This window comes from Rana temporaria, chromosome 10, assembly GCF_905171775.1.
Source record: "Rana temporaria chromosome 10, aRanTem1.1, whole genome shotgun sequence".
NCBI classification, from domain to species: domain Eukaryota; kingdom Metazoa; phylum Chordata; class Amphibia; order Anura; family Ranidae; genus Rana; species Rana temporaria.
In genome coordinates this window covers 88,082,344-88,104,925 of record NC_053498.1, presented here as the reverse complement: position 1 = coordinate 88,104,925, position 22,582 = coordinate 88,082,344, and the positions used below count along the sequence as shown (strand labels likewise).

General features: G+C 42.5%; 1 protein-coding gene across 1 annotated transcript in view; it reads left to right on the top strand.

Moving 5' to 3' along the window:
- The window catches only part of PRKCG (protein kinase C gamma), a 462,939-nt gene that overhangs the window by 420,593 nt on the left and 19,764 nt on the right, over positions 1 to 22,582 (top strand). The window contains exons 10-12 of the mRNA XM_040325670.1: positions 16,025 to 16,156; positions 21,451 to 21,624; positions 21,851 to 21,942. Of these exons, the coding sequence (XP_040181604.1) occupies positions 16,025 to 16,156; positions 21,451 to 21,624; positions 21,851 to 21,942 (398 nt within the window). The remainder of the gene's footprint in view (positions 1 to 16,024; positions 16,157 to 21,450; positions 21,625 to 21,850; positions 21,943 to 22,582) is intronic.

The window sequence follows — 22,582 nt, the reverse complement described above, 5'->3', positions numbered from 1 at the left end:
GCAGGAATCGCTCCCAGTCTCTGCAAGTGTCAGTAAAGGTCCTCAGCATCTGTTTGAGGGTACCATTAAATCGCTCGCAGAGCCTTGGTGGCTGAATTGTCCAATTTTCGGGCATCCGTATACTCATCCGCCAGGCGAGCTGCTTCATAGAGAGTGGAGGGTTTACGGTCCCTTACCCACTCTCTGACCCCTGTTGGTAATTTGTCGAAGCAATGTTCCAACAGAAACATCTGTAGCACCTCCTCTCCGGACACCGCCTGGCACCCCGCCATCCAGTGTGCGGCGGTGCGGTGCACCTTACATGCCCATTCAACGTAGGAGTCCCCAGTCGTTTTTACAGTGTCCCGGAACCTCCTTCGGTATGCCTCGGGTGTAATGGCATACCGGGAGAGTAGAGCTTTCCTGACGGCCACATAATCCCCGATCTCCTCGTCAGGGATGGCCCGAAAAGCCTCACTGGCCCGGCCGGATAACTTGCCGGACAATATAGGGATCCAGTCCTCCAGGGGTACCTTGTGCAGGGCACATTGCCGCTCAAAATCAGCAAGGTACCCATCGATCTCTCCTTCTGTCTCACTGAAGGCTTTAAATGCTGCAAACGGCACCTTCTTTCTTTCCCCCGTGTCTGCTGTGACTGGGGCTGCTGCAGTGCCACTTTGGCGTAGCAGGTTGGCCTCCACAGCGGCTTGGACTTGGGCGATAATTTCCGCAGATGGGTTGGGACCATAATGGGCCAGCCTAATTCTTACCGCCCGGTCAAATCTCTCTTCTTCGGGGGTTCTGTCGTCTGGGCTGGGTCCATTGGTTCCCTCTACTGCTGGTACTCCATCCATTTCCAGCAATAATGTGATAATGTCCCCCTTTTTGAGGTTACTGGCCTGTCCGCCTCTTTGCTCTAATAAATCCTTTAAGGTAGCTCTTCTCAGGTTTTGGTATTGCAATTCCATTTGGTCCTGGTTGTAGTGGTTTCTTTGGGCGCTGAGGTTCATCCCGTCGCTTGCCACCAGTTGTTGCGGTACCTCTCTTCCCGAGCTCCAAAGTACACGAACCGCCGCTAACCGCCAAAGTGCAATAGGTTCCAACCGGCAACCCTCTCCATACACCGTCCTTAGTGGCCAGTAACCCAATTCCCTCCAATAACGAGACCAAGCTCCATCATGAGGGTAAAACACCAACTGTTTACTGTGGGCTACCCGCCCATATTTATGCAGGTCTCCCGCCTGGTGGACACTCCCCTAGGGGACCAGATGGGAGACTGAAATAACAGTCTATAACTTTATAACTGCCGAACATTTTATATTCATATAACGTATCCCCAGATAGCCTGGAACTGAGGGCATATTATTGGGGAATAGCAAGCAGACGAACACAATATGTCCAGTATACGGATGGGTCCGTCACAGACACGATCGGATTTTTAACCGATGGTGTGTAGGCAAGACTGATGAAAGTCAGCTTCATCGGATATCCGATGAAAAAATCCATCGGTCCGTTTTCATCGGATGAACCGATCGCGTGTACTGAACAGTTCCTCTCAGCATATCCATAACCTACAGGGGAGGTATTCTGTAGTCAAGTAGGGGAGAATAGGGCAGAGCTGTTAGGGGTGCCTTGGATTTTAGTGGAGCAGAGGCGGCACTGTTGGCTCAATCAGTAAGTTAGACGCTCTCTCCTGACTACAGGCATTCTGTCAGATTAGCATACCTGGTAGCGGTGGAACGTATGCACAGCTGACGGCACTTCTGTTAGTTGATCTGACAGGTTTGCTAATCTGATAGAACACCAGAAAGATTTGCATACAGGAAGCGTAGATAGTTATTCATTCAGGCAATGCTGAGTGGCACCAACCAACTCAGGAAGGATCAGAAGGTATTCAGTTAAAGTCTGTTTTGGCATTCATAGAAGGTTGGGACCCTTGCAAACAGAAAAACTATGAGCCAGTCCCTGTATAACCCCTTCTTCACCCAGCATCCTTCAGTTTTTTGATCATGTCCTAGAAGGCTGGGCACGTTTTCTTCAGCTCTGCTGAAAAGTATATTTGTTTGCTGGCGTTCTTTGGTTTGTGAATTACTTTCCTTTAACTTCAATCAAGATTCCTCACAGACACTGGTGCTTTAGCTGGTCTATATATATTAGCTATCTGGATTGGTGTTTTCTCAGCCTAGCTTTAATCACTATACCTGGTCCACACTGAACTAAACATGCAGGGGTACCTTTTAGTGTGACATTGGGTCCATGGACTCTGCATTGTGGTGCTTTTCAGACCAGATAAATTAATTAATTGAATGCATTTTTAAAAATTGTCATTCAGTAGGGACATATATATACAGAATATGTGTGTGTTATAATTTTTGTCCCCACTAGAGGTCACTGGTTGCACATATCACTTTCATTGTGAAAATATATATATATTAGTGCTGTCAAACGATTAAAATTTTTAATCGCATTAATGTCATAGTTAACTCACGATTAATCTATCTAATTTATGACGAATTTCCCCACAAATATCGCACAATTCTGCAAGTGATTATAATTTATGATCGCTGTTTTCTAGCTGATCTAAAACCATTTTTGACATAAAGGGACACTTTTGGACAATCTACAGTTTTTCAGGCAGAAAGAATAGTTTTTATTTTATAAAAGTACATGTAGGACACTGGGCAGACCACTAGGGACAAGGGGTGTGTATTTTTTACATACAGTACTGCAATCTATAAGATTACAGTATACTGTGTATTGTGTTTGTTTACTTTTTTGAATTTGGCGCCATTCTCCGCTCCCGTGCGTCGTAACGTCGCAGGAAACGGAGCTCGGCGGCACACAGGCACTGTGAATCGAGCGAGGAGGACCCGCCAAGCGAGGAGGACCCACTCGATCACACAGCGGGGTGGCATCGCTGGATCCAGGGACAAGGTGAGTAACTTGCCTGTGAATCCAGGGAGAAGGTAAGCCGCGCCGCGCCGCTGCACACTCTGCACGTCCACCCCGAGGGCTCCTGCGTTAATCGCGCGATAAAAATATTGACGGCGTTAACATGGGTTTGCGTTAACGCCGTTAATATCGCGTTTAACGCACAGCCCTTATATATATATATATATATATATATTTATTTTTTTTGGTGTCATATGCAATACTCCCACTAGGGGTCACTATTTTATGTATTTTGTATTTACATCACATAGTATTTTGGAAAAGAGGGAGCGCTTCACATATTTTTATTTTTTATTTTTATTGTAAATGAGATGGGGCCCTAAAGTTGTATGTGATTTTACAGAACATTACAATTCTCAGGGACAGCTTCAGTGACACCATATTCTGGCATCACATAAATTGCATCTTTAATTATATTGTTTACATTATTCATTGGCTTATGTACAGCAGCAGGGGTTGTAAACCCATATAAAAAAAAAACCTTGCAAGACAAAGGCATAAAGAGCTAGTATGCATCACATATGCTTACCTTAGATCAAAGCTGTTGCAGCGTTCCCCGTACACTGCTGTGACCGGCAACCAGAGTTATTTCCGGGTTCGCAGGTTCCAGCGCTGTGATTGGCCAGAGCATGTCACTCGCACGCATGCAGACGGGAGCCAACGGTCATGGGACAAGCCCTTTAGAAATGGCAAGATCGAGCCATTTCTTCAGTGGGCATGTGCTGATGATGTCCACACAAGCGTATATGGTAAATATCTCTTAAACCTTACAGGTTATAGGCTTTTTTGTAGGTAATTTCTCATTATGTAAGCATTTCATTTTATTATGTCAATCAAGAGCCAGAAATCTTGCATTGTACACTACCACAGTAGAAGAGGAAGAGACTAAACAAGTTTTTTCAAAAAATTGTACGGATTTGCAGTACAGCCTTACATCCTTTTTAATAGGCAGTCATTTCAGAGGGAGAGAGCAATCAGATTGCTTCTGGAAATAAAAAAACTGCTGTCTCTTTTTGGGTACTGAAGACGTAAAAATTCAGCCAATTGCACAACAGCTATTAATCCATTTTTTGTCAGGCTGCAGTTTTGGAGGGATAGGACCGACATATTGCAAAGATACAAGATTACAGATTTGCAGCACAGCTTTTAAGCCTCTTTGGAATGGCAGCTATTTCTGAGAGAGAGAGCAAGGAGGTTGCATCTTGCAATGAAAAAAAATGGCTCTTTTTTCACAAACTAAAAATGTAAACATTTTCCAGATTTGCAGCACAGCTTTTAATCCTTGATGGACAGGCTGCCATTTCTAAGTAAGTGAAGGATATTGCACATTAAACAATGTTATAGATTTGCACCACAGCAATGAAGCCTTTTGCCCATGCCACAATTTATGAGGTAATGAGCAGGCATATTGCATCTGGAACTTAGAAATTAATTTTATTTTCTTGAAAACAAAAAAAATCACACATTTACAGCACTGCTTTTAAGCCTGTTTGGATAGGGTGCAATTTCTGGGGGAGAGATAAGCAGACTACATCTTGCAAGAAAAGATTGTGTTATTTTTTTCCCAGTCTGAAGACTTTCTTTTTGATAGGCTTCTATTTCAGAGCAAAGATAAGAGAAAGCATTCTTCCCACTGACCTCTGAAGAATTGAATTGTAACAAGGCTTCTCTAAGGGTTCTTTCACATGGGCGGACCGTATGTCTGCTTATTCATCCATCCGTGTATGGATGAAAAAGGGACATACATTGGTCCCTATGAGATTGCGGGTGTCAGCGGATGAACATGATCTCACCCGGCTCCGCAATCCTCCGATTCTGCAGACGGAGGAAAACCCTACAGTCCGTGTTCATCCGATCCCCCCATAAGGGAGAACGAAGAAAAGACAGGGTACTGTGCAGGGACCACCCTGTCATCCGACGGCTCAGTGGGGATCAGCGGAGCGATCCCCGCTGAGCAAGCAGAGGTTCACGGGGCGGATCATCATTGATCCGCCCTGTGTGAAAGAGCCCTAAGACCTTAGAATTATTTCTTGTTAAATTTGTTTATTGAGAAAAACAAAAGACATCAGGAATATAACAGACCAGTTAGGACAGTCAGATGCAACATCCAAAATAGAAATAACAAAAAAAGTCAATGCAGTTGCATGTACAGAGGCATAAGCATGAGAAGAACCAACAATGCTACATAGTAAGCAATAGGAAATTACAGCAAGCCTCAAGAGTTTAGGAAACTTAAAATTATTTAAAGAGTTTTTCTGGGGTAAAAAGGTTGTATAAATGCTGGTATAGATTGTACGATCATGTACCTGACATGGAGCTCACTGAATTGAGTATTCCTTTAGCAAAACACCTCAAATTGTTAATCTCATATTGGGTATGTATTCCTTGATTGTTTCCACTAGATGGCAAGGGTGCTCTTTCATTAATGTGTTTCGCAAATGCTGATATAATTTTTTTTAATCAGATTCTGCTTCATTGAGCAAGTTTGTACAGGAATATGAAGATTTTTTCCGCAGTTTAAAGTACTAACATGTTTTTCAGTGTATTTGCCCTAAGATATTCTATATATTTATGTGTATAAACACACACACACACTGAAACAACAACACAATATCCAAGTCTTATGCAGCCCATACTTTTTTGCCGTGGGTTGAACAAAAAAAGACCAGATTCTTTATTGGCTTTTGGAAATCCTTTGAAAATGAGCATGAGCTAGTAGAGGACCCTATTTACCCATCAAACCCTTGTGAGATGGATGGGGGAATCCTTCCCACTGAGTTATTGTAAGTTATGAGCGAGAAGACTTCCCCAATGTCAGAATACACAGAACAATGCGGCAGACTATAGCCGGCAACACTGGACAATTGGAAAAAACCTGACAGGGTAGTTATACAGAAGCAGTAGATTGAATTCTGCACAACCAGCCGGCACATGTATGGATCGATTTTCAAACCATCCCTGCTTAACTGGCTGAATTTTGATCCATGTATGGCCAGCTGATGTTACACATACAATTAATGTTTACATATGCTAAGACGAAACAAAACACTAAAGCTCTGTACACACGATCTAGCTTTTGCCTGGCCAAACTCACATCAGAATTCTGACGGAATTCCATCGGAGTAAAAGAGAACATATCCGATGGGGCATACACACGGTTGGAATTCCCGATGGAAATAGTCCATCTGACTTTTTTCATCAAATTTTGATCGTGTGTGCGGGGCAATACCAGGAAAAATGTAAAGCCCCGTCCGATGGATTTTTGTATACACGATCGGATAATCCGACGGAACATATTTGTTGTCGGACAATTTGAGAGCATGCACAGCCAACATTTGTTGTCGGAAATTTCGACAACAATTATACAGACGGTTAGATTATCAGACAAAACGCATCCATCGGAATATCCGATCGTGTGTACGGGCATTTATATGTAAGGGATGCCCTATGGACTCTGATTTAAGGGGGTATTTGGGAACCATAATTAAAGGGGAACTCTGATGTAAGTGGGAGGTTTGGTGAGCAGAAACCCCCTTGCATCAGAGTTCCTCTTTAAACCACCAAAGCGCTCCCCCCTTATTTTATTTTTTTGCTGTGAGCCCCTAAAGTGTTCCGGTTTGGCTTGAAGAAAAGGTGGCAACCCTAGGGAGGGGACAAGAGCAGCAAAGAGGAACCAAGAAGAGGAGGATCCAGGCTGCTCTGTGCAAAACCAACTCCACAGAGGAGGTAAATACAGTAACAGGTTTGTTATTTTTTTTAAACAAGACTTTACAATTACTTTAAAGCCGGCTATAGACAGTTTGAATCTCAACCGTTTCAGCAGCAACTGAACAAGATTCGAACAGTGTATAAGCAGGCTGAATATGCCAACTTGATTGATCAACTTGAGTACAACCAGCCGGCCGGATTTTATTTGCGACTATCGCTAGCGGCTGCTATAGCCAATAGCAATATTCATTGTCTTCTCCCAGCGGGGACGGAGCCCTTCACCATGTGTAGGTAAGAAACCTAGGTGGCACATGCACACTAATCACACTAAAGCTTTTTAGGTCCAATTACTTGTACTTTATAATATTTTTTGCCACTAAAAGTATTACTTTGACAATTTTTTGCTTTCTCTACCTGTGTCTGTACCTCCAGGCCACAAACTTCTTCACTACTAGCTGTGCCTGTGTAATTATCCCCACTTCCCAAAAGTACAGCAGTTGTGACAAAGCGGACAAGTTAATCTCCATTGACAAAACGTGTTATCAATTGCTTTCTCTCTCTCTGCAAGTCGGCCTCTGTTGCTATGCAACTAGTTGCCAGCCTGCAACATGGAAACTTGGATTTCAGATACAGTGTTGAAGATGAGAGAAAATAAATATACAATAGATTGTTATGCAATGCCATAATTGGTGCTCAATGTAGGCTAATCAGCACACGCATCTCTAGTTCTATTTGTAATCGCACTGTTTCTGGTGCTTGTATTATATGGAAAGGTCAAGCTCCAAACCTGTTACATAAAGCAGTTTTCTAATACTGAGTCCCCGGCTGGTTAGCAGGCAAATGTTTTCAGGCTGGCATTACTTAATCAACTTTATTTTGTAGGTGGTTCATTGAGATATTAGATGGATCACAGATTTGTGCACCCTTACAGTCTTTATATTTTAGGAGATACATACACACACCGGACCCTTTATTAGGTACACCTTGCTAGTGTAGCGCCTGGTTACTTAAAAAGTACAGATGCTAGTTAAATTTAGAGAGGGATCAGAGTGTTAACTGACTCTGATCCAATTATTATGTACAAAATTGGGTCTCTGTCTCAGCTTGGCTGTGCTGTGGGTTGTCTATTGTTACTGGGGTATAGTTCCTACCCCAGGGCGATGGGTGGCAGCAGTGGAGTCGAGGTTTGGGTGCTCTTCCCCAGCAGCCTATCAGGAGGGTTTGGCCTCGCTGTGCATGCTGGAGGGTATTTATGGGGCAGACGCCATTAGTCTGGGTTCTTCTTAGGAGTGCGGCACCTACAGGGTGACTGCATCACGGCGCCCCGGCATAATGGCCTTTCGGGCTGGGGTGCATGTGCCATGCAGTGTTCCTGGACCATGTTAGTCCGGAACATTCAAGCTGTGGCAGGGAGCCCAGTAGTCTGGGTTCCCAATCCTGAAGATCCCAAGCGAGATAGCTGTTCGGTGGGGAGTCCATCTGAGGAGAGCCAATGAGAGGCTGGCAATCCAATAGGGTCTCGACAAACCACCGGGGATCAAGGTAGCCGGACACTGAGAGGCTGGTCACCTGTCAGTCGGTACCTGAAAACTATCTGAAGGAGATCCAGGCGCAATTCTATCAAGGAGGATCATCCTCGTAATCACAATCACAGAGAGGGCCTGTGGCAGAGGCATTTCCCTGAGTCCATTTCAGGAGGGTCTGTGGCAGAGACTTTTCCTTCAAGTTCGAGCAATACCCTGGCTGCCAGGTCAGTGAGAGTGGGCCTGTCCAGGTATGCTATACCCACTCTGGCAAGAGTGGCAAAGAATACAAAGTATTGTTGGGAGCAGGACTTTTTCCCCGTCGATGGACATGGTCCGCAACAATACTCAGGTAAGCCGCGGCATTTAACTGCTTGCCGACCAGCCGCCGCAGTTTTACGGCGGCAGGTCGGCTCTGCTGGGCGAGATCACGTATATCTACATCATCTCGCCGAGCAGCCAATAGGTTAGAACACACCCAGGGAACATACTTAACCCCTTCCTCGCCCCCTAGTGTTAACTCCTCCCCTGCCAGTGGCATTTTTATAGTAATCAATGCATTTTTATAGCACTGATCGCTATAAAAATGCCAGTGGTCCCAAAAATGTGTCAAGTGTCCGAAGTGTCCGCCATAGTGTCGCAGTACCGATGAAAATCGCTGATCGCCGCCATTACTAGTAAAAAAAATATATTAATAAAAATGCCATAACTTTCCCCTATTTTGTAAACGCTATAACTTTTGCGCAAACCAATCAATAAACGCTTATTGCGTTTTGTTTTTTTTTACGAAAAATATGTAGAATACGTATCGGCCTAAACTTAAGAAAAAAAATTGTTTTTATATATATTTTTGGGGGATATTTTTTACAGGAAAAAGAAACATTTTTTTTTTTTCAAAATTGTCGCTCTATTTTTGTTTATAGTGCAAAAACTAAAAACCGCAACTTGTGTTGCCAAACAAATGAACAGGTGTACCTAATAAAGTGGCCGGTGAGTGTATGCGGATATGGTCATCCTAAACACATACATAGTATAACTGCAAGAAGAATTGTAATGTAATGCAACTTTGATCCACCCTGTCATGCTGTTATATGTAGTGTTTTAGGTTGGATCTTCAGAACTTTGACCCTTGCTCATTTTTCATGCAAGGGGTGATTTTTAAAAAAAGGCCAACGATGGTTTAAAACTAAAAAGTTTTATTTTTTTATTTGTCATCTTATAAGCATACACAAATGTATGATTATGTGCAAAAGAAGATCATATTTACACTATATTACCCAAAGTATTGGGACACCTACCTTTTATAAGCACATGAACTTTATTGTCTCCCAGCCTTAGTCCGTAGGGTTGAATATTGAGTTAGCCCACTCTCTGCAGCTATAACAGCTTCAGCTCTTCTGGGAAGGCTGTCCACAAGGATTATGGGAATGTTTGACCATTCTTCCAGAAATGCATTTTGAGGTCAGGCACTGATGTGAACGAGAAGGCTTGGCTCATAGTCTCCATTCTAATTCATTCCAAAGTTGTTCTATCAGGTTGAGGTGCAGGCCAGTCAAGCTCCTCCACCCCAAACCCGCTCATCCATGTCTCTATGAACCTTGCTTTGTGCACTGGTGTGCAATTATGTTAGAACAAGAAGGGGTCATTCCCAAACTGTTCCACAAAGTTGGGAGCATGAAATTGTCCAAAATGTCTTGGTATGCTGATGCCTTAAGAGTTCCCTTCACTGGAACTAAGGGGCCAAGCCCAACCCCTGAAAAACAACCCCAGAGTGGAGACTGCGGGCCACCAGTGCCTGACCTCACAAATGCGCTTCTGGAAGAATGGTCACATTCCCATAGACACACTCCTAAACCTTGTGGACAGCCTTCTCAGAAGAGTTGAAGCTGTTATAGCTGCAAAGGGTGGGCCAACTCAATATTGAACCTTTCAGGACCAAAATCAGCCAAAATTCGAGCTGAAATCAGACCTGAAATGGTGAATGGAGACACACTGGACTCCTGCTGTGAGCCGCAGCGATCTCTAGTGTGAACTCAGCCTTAACAAATGTATTTGCATTTAGAGACATATCTGCTAGGCGTTAAAGACAGCTAAACTATGTATGATGACTCTAGAGGTGCAACCAATGAAACAAGCAGTGGGTGTTTGAGGTCGGCTGAAACTACTTCAGCATTCGTCTAGTTTGTTTAAAAAACAGGAATTGTTAATTAATGATGAAATGGGGAATAATGGAAAGGAGAGCTGTATGATTTCTGAACATCATACCTACCCATGGAAAGGTAGGTTTGGAAATGTAAGCATGGTATGATTGTTGATGGTGGGGGGGTAATAGACCATGGAAGAGCTTTCATCACAAATCAGTGAGCTTTAATCTTTTTAGTAATAGAATTTTTCAAAAAGTTTATATAGTAACATTTTGAATATCATGATTTCTTCAAAAGGTGACTGTGAACGTAAAAAATATGGTACCCAATATTTGTTTTTTATTACAAAACTGTATAATATTAATATGTCTCTGGATACGAGAATTTGTAGAAAATAATTACTGCAAATTTGGAACAGTGTGATGCTGGCCTGCTTATAATGGGTAAGATTTCTAGGACTCGGACATAACAAACTTGCTAGCATCACTGTCTGTCATAAATGTTGTCACATTCTAAAATGTCTATTCTTGCTTCACATGGTCCAGGTGAAATGAGCTTAACCACTTAAGGACCGGACCAATATGCTGCTACATGACCCAAGGGGTTTTTACAATTCGGCACTGCGTCGCTTTAACAGACAATTGCGCGGTTGTGCGACGTGGCTCCCAAACAAAATTGGCGTCCTTTTTTCCCCACAAATAGAGCTTTCTTTTGGTGGTATTTGATCACCTCTGCGGTTTTTTATTTTTTGCGCTATAAACAAAAATAGAGCGACAATTTTAAAAAAAATTCAATATTTTTTACTTTTTGCTATAATAAATATCCCCCAAAAACATATATAACATTTTTTTTTCTCAGTTTAGGCCGATACGTATTCTTCTACCTATTTTTGGTAAAAAAAAATCGCAATAAGCGTTTATCGATTGGTTTGCGCAAAATTTATAGCGTTTACAAAATAGGGGATAGTTTTATTGCATTTTTATTAATTTATTTTTTTTACTATTAATGGCGGCGATCAGCAATTTTTTTCGTGACTGCGACATTATGGCGGACACTTCGGACAATTTTGACACATTTTTGGGACCATTGTCATTTTCAAAGCAAAAAATGCATTTAAATTGCATTGTTTATTGTGAAAATGACAGTTGCAATTTGGGAGTTAACCACAGGGGGCGCTGTAGGATTTAGTGTTCACCTAGTGTGTGTTTACAACTGTAGGGGGGTGTGGCTGTAGGACTGACGTCATCGATCAAGTCTCCCTATAAAAGGGATGACTCGATCGATGCAGCGCCACAGTGAAGCACGGGGAAGCCGTGTTTACATACGGCTCTCCCCGTACTTCAGCTCCGGGGAGCGATCGCGACGGAGCGGCTATAAACGAATAGCCACGCCGTCGTCCCGGATTGCTCCCCGAGGGAATCCGACCGCCGCATGTAGCGGGGGAGGGGGGGGTCTACGTATATCTACATGCGGCGGTCGGGAAGCGGTTAAAGGGAACCTATTTTTTCTGTTAACCTCCCTGGCTGTATTCCCGAGTCATGCCCGGGGTGAATTTTACATACCAAAAGCGGTAACCCCGAACCAGACTCGGGATTGCATTACAGGATACAGGGGAAGTTACTTACCTTGGGCCAGATTCACGTAGAATCGCGGCGGCGTAACGTATCCTAGATACGTTACACCGCCGCAATTTTTCATTGCAAGTGCCTGATTCACCAAGCACTTGCGATAAAAACCTACGCCGGCGCAAGGCGGGCCAATTCAAATGGGCGTGTGCCATTTAAATTGGGCGCGCTCCAGCGCCGGACCTACCGCGCATGCTCTGTTTCCGAACTCCCGCTGTGCTTTGTGAGAAGTGGCGTCATTTTTTCGAACAGCGACGCGCGTGGCGTAATTCCGTATTCCCGGACTGCTTCCGCAAATGACGTTATTTTTTAAATTTCGACGCGGGAACGACGGCCATACTTTATACAGCAATACGATTGCTGTGTAAAGTTAAGGCACCAAAAACGACGACTAACTTTGCGACGGGAAACTAGACTAGTGGCGACGTACTGTAGCGAACGCGAAAATCCGTCGTGAATCGCCGTAACTCCTAATTTGCATACCCGAAAACTCCCCCCAGCAGCGGCCGCGGTATTGTATCTTAAGATCCGACAGTGTAAAACAATTACACCTGTCGGATCTTATGGCTATCTATGCGTAACTGATCCTATGAATCAGTCGCATAGATAGAACAACAGATACGACGGCGTATCAGGAGATACGCCGTCGTATCTGCTCTGTGAATCTGGCCCCTTGTCCCTGGATCCTGCGATGTCTCCACACTGTGTGTGCGAGCTGTCATCTCGCTCAATTCACACACTGGTGAGTGCCGAGCTCCATTCCCGAGCGGCGCGACGCACGGGGCGGAGTTTGGCGCCAAATTCAAAAAATTAAAAAAAAAATATAGATACAGTATACTGTAATCTTACAGATTACAGCACTGTATAAAATAATTACAACCCCTTTGTCCCTAGTGGTCTGCCCAGTGTCCTGCATGCAGTTTTATATTATAAAAACTGTTCTTTCTGCCTGGAAACTGGAGATTGTCCATAGCAACCAAAAAGTGTCCCTTTATGTCAAAAGTGGTTTTAGATCAGCTAGAAAACAGCGATAATAAATTAGAATCACTTGCAGAATTGAGCGATAGTGATTTGTGGGGAAATTCATCATCAAGCACTGGAAGTGACAGCGACAATTCTGCAACTTTCAGTGTTTATTTTTTCCATTCAATTACATTATTGAATAATTTTTATTATAATTATATAATTATTTGTTATAATTATTTATAGTTATTTATTATATTATAATTTATGATTTTGTGTTTCAAACGTTATCATACCCGGGATGTCTACTAGACTCTTGTTTGGACAGATTTAAGTGAGTTATTTTTAGAAATTACAGGCCTACAATATAAAATGCAAAATTTCCATGCAAAACAATTGTACCGCTTTCAGCACCAAAAAGCTGAAAGAATCATACCGCCAGGGAGGTTAATGTCAAGAACAGCACAGCCATAGCTCTTGCCTAACCAATTATCTGGCGGCACCATGATCTAAATTAGTTTTCTTTTGCATTTTGGAGATAAACGCAAATAAAAAGTAGGAGTACCCAGTCAAAGGAATAGAGTGGATCACACTTGACCACTACCACTTACTCATGGTCCAAGACATTATAAAGACAGCTTGGTTTGAGATCTGACCCATCCATCTGTTTGTTCCTAAATGAAACATGCATAGTATATTTAGATTATGGATAGATCAGCAGCAGGAACTCATACATCTACCTGCCTTGGACCCTAAGCAAACTGGGCCAAATCCTCAAAAGGGATACGCAGGCGGATCTGCTGTTCCGCCTGCGAATCCCTGTGCCTATCTTTGGAACTGATCCTCAGAAGCAGTTTTCCAAAGATAGGCAGAAGATCCGACATCTGTAAGAGACTTACACTGTCGGATCTTAGGATGCAGTACCGCATCTGCCGCTGGGGGCATTTCGCGTCGAAATGCCGCTTCACGTATGCAAATGAGGACTTGCGGAGATCCACAAAGCTTTTCAGCTTTGTTTTTTCTCCGTAAGTTTACGTTTGCATGCGTAAAATTAGGGCTGCTTTTACGAGGTGTAAACTGTTTACACCTTGTAAAAACAGACCTTTTTTTCGATCGCCGCGATTTTTTTTTTAATTCGATTTTTTATTTTCGCCGTATCTTTTTTTTAACCCGTCGCAACTTTATTGTCCCGTCGCAATCCACAAAGCCCGGCGTAACGTAATTTTGCGCGATGCACGTCGGGAAAATGACGTCACGAGCATGCGCAGTACGGCCGGCACGGGAGCGCGCCTCATTTAAATTGTCATCGCCCCCTGGATAACAGGACCGCCTTTTGCCGGGAGAATTTAGGTTACACTGCGTGAAATTTCTAGGTAAGTGCTTTGTGGATCGGGCACTTGGGTAGAAATTTCCCGCCAGTGTAACTTAAATGGGAAAAATTAAGTTAGGCTACGATTTTGAGGATTTGGCCCCATGTACCTCCATCACAAGACCACCACCAGAATTTACAAGAACAATTTTGCCATGGTATAGTGGTTTTGTAAATTCTAGAATATAATATATTTTATATATATATATATATATATATATATATATATATATATATATATATATATATATATATACACACACACACCCTCAAAATTTCCACTCGCCTGCTAGCATTTGGCGAGTGGATTTAAGCTGGGGGCGAGTGATGACAGGGCTGCATGACCAAAGTCCCTTCAATCTGTGCCTACACTTAGAACCCAGATGCGATTGGCGGCCGAAGAGGAAAGGTGCATGCTCGGGAAAAGTAGTCTGGTGAGCCGCACACAGGCAGAGCAGTACACAGGTGCTCTCCTTACAATTCTCATTAAGCCATAGGACCTAACAGTGTGACCTCTCTGAGCCTGTCCCCCTCCCCTGACCAATGTAGCTGGAGAGCAGAGAGCAGGAAGTAATGAGTCAGGTGGAGGATTGCGAAAATTACCACTCCGGGTGTCCCAGATAGGCAGTGCAGCGCTCACTGGAAGTTGCCCTGACATGAGAGTGGCAGCCTTCCAGTTTGTGCAGTTTTCTTCTCCTTGTGCTCTATGTAGGTGTCCAGCAGTTCAGCCTAAGCACTGTGAGCAGACTGGTCTCAATGTGTGCTGTGTGGTGTCAATGTGCGCTGTGCTATGGTGTCAATGGTTGTGCAGTTGTGTGGATCTCAGCGCTGGATTGTACTCCCTCCCGCTGTGCTGCAGCTCCTCTCCTCACTGCCAGCCTGAATAATAGGGGGAAGTGGGGACATGCAAGCATGGACCTGCACACACAGGCTCCTGATGATGAGATGAATAGGAGAGGGAGAGAGAGGATAGATGGATGGGAGTTGCAGAGGAGACAGCCAGAGAATGGGAAAGAGATCCAGTTCTAGTGCCCTGTCCCTCTGGTCTGCCCCCAGTGCCCTGTCCCTCTGGTCTGTCCCCAGTGCCCTGTCCCATTTTGTTAAAGTTGTTTTTGGTAATATTTAATTGTGTAACTTGATTCTGCATAAAACATTTAACAGTGTCATTCCATGAGATAATCTATGAGGGCGTGTTTAGGGGCGCAATTAGGCGTGGAGCAGTGTATGAATTAGGTGGGGCAACTGGTGGCGAGTAACTCTTGAGGCCTGGCTAGTAGCTCAGGGCTTGAAATTTTGAGCCCTGTGTGTGTGTATATATATATATATATATATATATATATATATATATATATATATATATATATATATATATATATATATATATATATATATTTATTCTTATTGCGCTCTCAACTTACGCAGCACTTTACATATTTATTATACATTTACATTAGTCCCTGCCCTCAAGGAACTTACAATCTACCATCCATAACTCACATTCAAACATACACATACTGGGGAAATTAAGACAGAATCCAATTACCTTCCAGCAAGTCTTCGAAGTGTGGGAGGAAACCCAAGCAGGCACAGGCAGAACATGCAAACTCTGTGCAGGTAGTGCCATGGTTGGGATTGGAAAGGCCAACCCTAGTGCTGCCGTGCAGAAACACTAACCCACATATATCATTTCCCTTTAAGCTCAGCACATTTATTTTCTGCCAAAGGTAATTCATTGTTATCTCTCCACTTATTTTCACGCAGAAATGTAGAAGAGGCCCAGCCCAGAGTCCAAGTCCCACAGACTCTAAGCGCGTGAGCTTTTTTGGAACAAGTCGCTTTCACATCTCTGATTTCAATTTTCTTATGGTACTTGGCAAAGGAAGTTTTGGAAAGGTGAGTATAAGTTCTATTTGCTTCTGGGTGTGAAGTCAGTTGCACTGATCATTTAGAAGCTGCTTGTAGATAGCAGTGAATATACTGTAGGTTGTATCTCTAGATAACATGTTTTTTTTTCAATTCCTTTCCTAAAATAAAAACCGGAATATACATGTGTACCCAAATAAGAATAATACAACCATGTGACATACAACATACCTCCCAACTTTTTGAGATTGGAATGAGGGACACCTATTAGCAAAGGTATGTAGGCATAGGGCACATGCCCTGCCACCCCTTCTTAAAGGAGAATTATACAAAAAAAAATATTAGTTAAACAGTGTGTTTTTTTTACCATTACTATTCCTTTATACTGACTTTTGAAATTCACAAATACAGCCATTTAGAAATTTTATAAAATGTTTAGCACGGGGGAAACACTTTTTGAAAGATTATTTAAAAAAAAAAACTATATAGATCAGACTAAAATGAGGGGAAAATGAGGAGGAGAGAGGGACAGGGGGACTTTTTTTCCAAATCAGGGACCGTCCCTCAAAATCAGACCAAAAGTGACAGTTTGCCCGCTCTGCATCAATACGCCTAGATTTTATGACCAAAAGAGAAGTTCAGATTATTGCACTACTGTGCCAGCAGTTCAGTTTAGGTCAGGGGTCTCCAAACTTTCAAAACAAAGGGCCAGTTTACTGCCCTTCAAACTTTAGGGGGCAGACTGTAGCCATTAGGAGTGGAAATTGTCCTAGCTACAGTGGGAGTAAATGTCATAGGCTTGGTTGTCAGTGGAAGTAAAAAAAATATATATCACTGGTGTCAGTGGGATGAATAGTGCCCCATTATTTGTGTCAGTGAGAGGAATAGTGCCCCATCAATGGTGTCAGTGGGAGTAATAGTGCCCCATCATTGGTGTCAGAGGAATATTGCCCCATCATTAGTATTAGTGGAAGGAACAGTGCTCCATCATTGGTGTCAGTGGAAGGAATAGTACCATGTAATTGGTGTCAGTGGGAGAATTAGTTCCCCATCCCTGGTACCAGTGGGAGAAATATTGCCTAATATTGGTGAGAGGAATAGTGCCCCAAGGGCCAAATAAAGGCAAGCAAAGGGCCACATCTAGCCCAAGGGCCGTAGTTTGGAGACAAAGAGGATGATCTATAGGCTCACAGGGCATTATTCCATCAATTAAACAGCAGAAACCATACAGAGACAGAAGAATGAGGATTCAGTTTGAGTTTCTGCTGTGCTAGTGGTAAGGGCAACAAAAAATAAATCTGTTCATGTAACTGCTTAAAAAGTGTTAGACAAAACATTAGAGTATGGCCTCAATTAAGACTAATAAGTGGTACATATCAAAGTGCCATCATCCAGAATACTTCAATCGAAAAAATGGGACCAAGTGAATGCTGCTTGATGCCTCCTGACCCATCAATAGTCACAGGTCAAGGGGTGTTGACTAGGATTTTATAGGCACTGATAACACAAGCATATAATAATATAAAAACTATATTTATTAACATAAAAAACTATACATTTAAAAAAATGTGTTGAAATTAGATTTTAACTGTCTCCTACCTAGTCTAGTTAGAACTAAATTTCCATTTAGGACTAATCTGACCACAGCACAGGGTGACAACAGTGCTGTGCCCTACACAACTAACTGTGTGGTCACCCTATTCCAGAAAGTGAAAAAAAAAATGGATCTACTGGTAGGATTAACAGGTATAACAATATTACAGGGAAACTCTCAAATTGCATGATACAAATCATGATTTTTATTTTATTATTCTAAAGTGATTAGTAAAATGTAAATAATTCCATAGCTTTGAAATGCATATAAATCAATATATACATTTCAAATGTTTCACCAAAATTGAGTCATGAGTAATGACTGCCCTTTTTGCCGCATAAGAAATCTGCTCCCTACAAGCTTCTTACTGTTAATATGACCTTGAGAATGGAGCAACTTATTTATGATGCAAATAGTGTGGTGTGACATTCAGAGAGCAAAGAACTGAAATATTGTAGAGGAGGAAAGAGAGGAAATGAAAAGGAAAGATGGTAAGTTATTGCATAAAATTACAGGGTTCTAAAGATACTTTATAATTATTGGTACAAAGGGGGATGTTCAGTATCATTGTGTCAGGTAGTTAGCCTGTATATCTTACTCGGAAAACAAAAGAAGCTTAGGTTTTAAGTCAAACATGTGTTTTTGCAATCTTTAACTGTTAGAAATGTGAGTAGAAGCTAAAATATGTTATCGACAGTTAATATTCTTACTTACCTTTTATAGCAACGTGTTGCGCATATATCTTACTTTTTAAATCATTGCATTGCCTTAGCCAATGCCTCTCCTCTCAGGACTTCAGAGTAAATCCCTAGGCTCCTTTTGCAGCATTGGAATCAGGAAGCTCTCATAGATGCGTATTACTGTGATGGTAGACTATGTAGCACTCCATAAGATTTTGGTGGTTTGTAAAAAATAAAGCACAACGTGTATAGCCTTGTACACGCGACAGGTTTTCCCGGCAGGAAAACTACCAGGAGAGCTTTTGGCCAGGAAAACGGGACGTGTGTATGCTTCCTCGTAGTTTTCCCATCAGGAAAACAGCCGGGAATCCCGGCAGGAAGATTGAGAACCTGTTCTCTATTTTCCCGTTGGGATTCCCAGCATTTTTTTCCCCGCCAGATCTACTACTTACCTATGGGAAACACTGTGAGGCAGTGCCGATGGAGCATACACGTGGCCGGGATTCAAGGCCAAAGCTCCATGGCAGTTTTATTCCCGGGTTCTCGGCTTTCCCCTCAGTTTTCTTGGTGGACTTTTTACCGCCAAGAAAACCGAGCGTGTACAGGGCTTCAGTCTTGTTTTCTGTATTCTCTAGCTGCAAAGTTGTTTTGCTATTAATATAGATCAGAAGATTTAGTGAGCTCTCGGTGAATTAATGGGTATGAACATAAAGAGAAACTAATTAACTCATTCTTGCTTTTGTGTAAGTTTCTTGGTGTGAGAGGTAAAGAAATGCACAATCAATAAAATAAAAATGTTATTGCTCTTGAGTGAATGAATCAATCTAACCAAAATTAGTATTTTAGTCATAATCTGACATTGGTCTAAAAAAAAATTGTAATGTGACACTCTAATTCCCCATACAGTTTTCCTGCTGGTTTTTTCTTCAGGTTTACCAAAACCATGTAGTACAAGGACCTGCCTGATTGCATTCAAATTGAAACGCTTAAGGTTTGACCTCATATTAGATGGTTTTGGTAAACCTGAAGAGAAAACCATCAGGAAAACTGATAGTGTGTATGGGGCTTCAGTCAACATCCGTACTGTATAAATAGATATACTAGAAAAAGTCAGACTATAAATGCGGAATATTTCAAGGGCTATGAATACTTTTACAAGTTACTGTAGATGTTCAACTATGGCAGGGGTGCCCAACCAGTGGCCCGGGGGCCACATGTGGCCCGTGGAGCCCTCTGTTGTGGCCTGCAACCTCCTGCTCTGGGATGGAATAAAATATAATAAAATACTGTTATTAAAGGTCAGTTTATTTTTAAAATCACAGTGTATATATGGGCATATGTGTTCTGCAATGGTTACTGGGCTGCTTTCAAACTGATCCACAGATGCAGATCAGTGCACCTGCAGGTTACCTGTACTGAGCCATAGACTTCTATTACTTGAAAATTTGGTGTGCTGAGAGTAGAGTGGGCTCTATAGAGGCGAGTGGGCTGCCATCCACCCAGTCTGCTCATTGTGGCCCGCGACAGGTTGCCAAGTCGCTTAAGTGGTCCTCACTCTTCAAAAGGTTGGGCACTCCTGAACTATGGGATGGTAAGAAGCCAGAGTAGCATATACATACACAGGTACATTATTATAACTATTGTTGGAAGAATTAAAAAAAAGAGATGTTGATGCTTGAAAAACAAATGTAGCTGAAATAGGACCTGTGTTAATGAGCAAATGCAGTGTTCATGGAGTCTAGGTTCCCACTGGGGGCAAGTTTGAAATCGTGTGAGTTTAGCTGAACCAGCTTTTCAGTCTGACTTCGGGAGTGATTTGACAGACATCTGTGCAGGTTCATGCACAGATGTCTATTGAAATTGTCCTCAAAGTCATCTAAAGTAGTGCAGAAACTACGCTTGGGAATCTTTTGGGAGCTTATTGCCGTCAATGGCACAGTCCGAATAGGTGCAACGCCGACTTTGAGGCGTGGCACCTATTCGGACTGTGCCATTGCCGGCAATAGGCTCAGATTTGGCATGCGATTTGAAATGTCAAATCACATGCCAAATCGGCCCAATGTGAACATGGGCATAAGATCAGTTTGAGACACTTCTCATAATACTTCCGAATTCTTTGCAGGTGCAGTTCAATTCAACTGCTTTTACTTTTCCACAGACTTGTTTGAGAGGAGAAGTAGTTCTAAAGTGAACAAGAGCCCATTGACACAGGCCCTTAACCATTTCAGGAACAGGTTTGTTTTGCTAGGAAATTACTTAGAACTTCCAAACATTATACTATACCCTAGTGAATAAAATGGCAGTCGTTGCAATACTTTATCACACCGTATTTGCGCATTTGCGTATTTCAGCGGACATGTTCGGTCGTGTGTACGAGGCCTGAGGCTTCTTTCACATGAGGCGACTCACGTCGCTACGGAGTCTGCCAGCTCCCCCAGCTCAGCGGGAGATCACTCCTTTGCTCTCCGCTAAGCCGGCGGATGAAAAGTCCCTCTCTGCTCACTGAGCAGGGAGGGGCTTGTGCTGCATCACTGTCTCCTATGGGGAGATCTGATAAAAACGGACAGCATGTTAATTTTCATCAAATCTCACCCGATCCAATCTGCCATGGACGGATGGGGAAGTATCGCCATCTGTCTGATTTTGGTGGATCGGATCGGGTCGGATGTCAGCGGACATGTCTCCGCTGACATCTGATGCTCCATAGAATTGCATGGAGCGGCCGTTCAGGTCTTCCGACAAAACTGACAGGCGGACCGTAACGGTCCGACTGTGTGAAAGGGGCCTTAAACATGTACTACAAAAGTATGTTTTAAAAACATTAGGAGACTAAGCTTCTGAAATAAAAACTAAAATTAGTATTTTTACTAAAAATATAGCAGACCAAACTGGTTTTATTTTAGCATCTTGGACTTTTTATTTATTTAATTTTGAGGTGATTCCTTAGACCAGGCTCCAGCAGTAAAGTCAGTGTCCAGCCTCCACCGATAAATGGTGTCCATTGGGCTTTCATTTCTCTTTATATTCTACTTGTGTTCCTAATTTTTCAGGTCATGTTGGCTGAGAGACGTGGATCTGATGAACTCTATGCCATCAAAATTCTGAAGAAGGATGTCATTATACAGGATGATGATGTGGAGTGTACCATGGTGGAGAAACGTGTCTTGGCCTTGCTTGATAGGCCTCATTTCCTGACACAGCTTCATTCAACATTTCAGACTGTGGTATGCTTTACATGTAATGCTCCTTTATCTTTTGGCTTCAAAAAGAGCACAATATAGCAGTTCAAACCACCATACAAAGGTTAATAAATTATAAAAAAAATGACAAAGACTTATTACTGTACTAATATCTTAAAAAGAATAATCTGGAAGAATATTATTGTACATTCTTCTGCATCCACTATATTTAGATTACCTGTGGACTAAATTATTGTGATTCTATCTCTAGGATCGCCTTTATTTTGTAATGGAATATGTGAATGGCGGGGACCTGATGTATCACATCCAACAGGTTGGCAAGTTCAAGGAGCCCCATGCCATGTAAGTATCCTGGCAACTTGACTGTTTCGCAGTTTTATGTAAAAAAAAATGGTTTGAGTAACACATGATTAAAGGTCGATAGAAAAATCATCATGAAGGTTTTACTAGAAGTTGCAGGTGCAGTGTTGAGCAGCAGCAGGAAAAAAATAAGGGGTTTATTTACTAAAGCTGGAGAGTACAAAATCCAGCTCACTGCGGCATAGAAACCAATCGGCTTCTAACCTCAGCTTGTTCAATTAAGCTTTGGCAATAAAACCTGGAAGCTGATTGGTTTCTATGCAGAAGTGAGCCTGATTTTCCACTCTCTAGCTTTAGTAAATAAACCCCTCAGAATACAGTTTTTAGAACAGAACTGTACTAAAATAAACGTTATTTAATGTACAACAAGCCCAGCGGGAAGACAACCTATCCAGGTGCACTCACACGATGTACAGTGTTCAGTATTGGCATTATATATCACGTGTGCTAGTGTCAACGTCTGTCTCGGGGAGCAGAATGTGGCCTGGCCAGTCCGTACCTAAGTGGGGAGGCACTTTCCCTACTCGTCTGGAACCTCTCTGATTCTAAGCACTATCCCTAACAGATGGGTGACCTGTTCCTATTCTAGCCACATGCGAAATGCAAGCCAAACCGGAGAGCC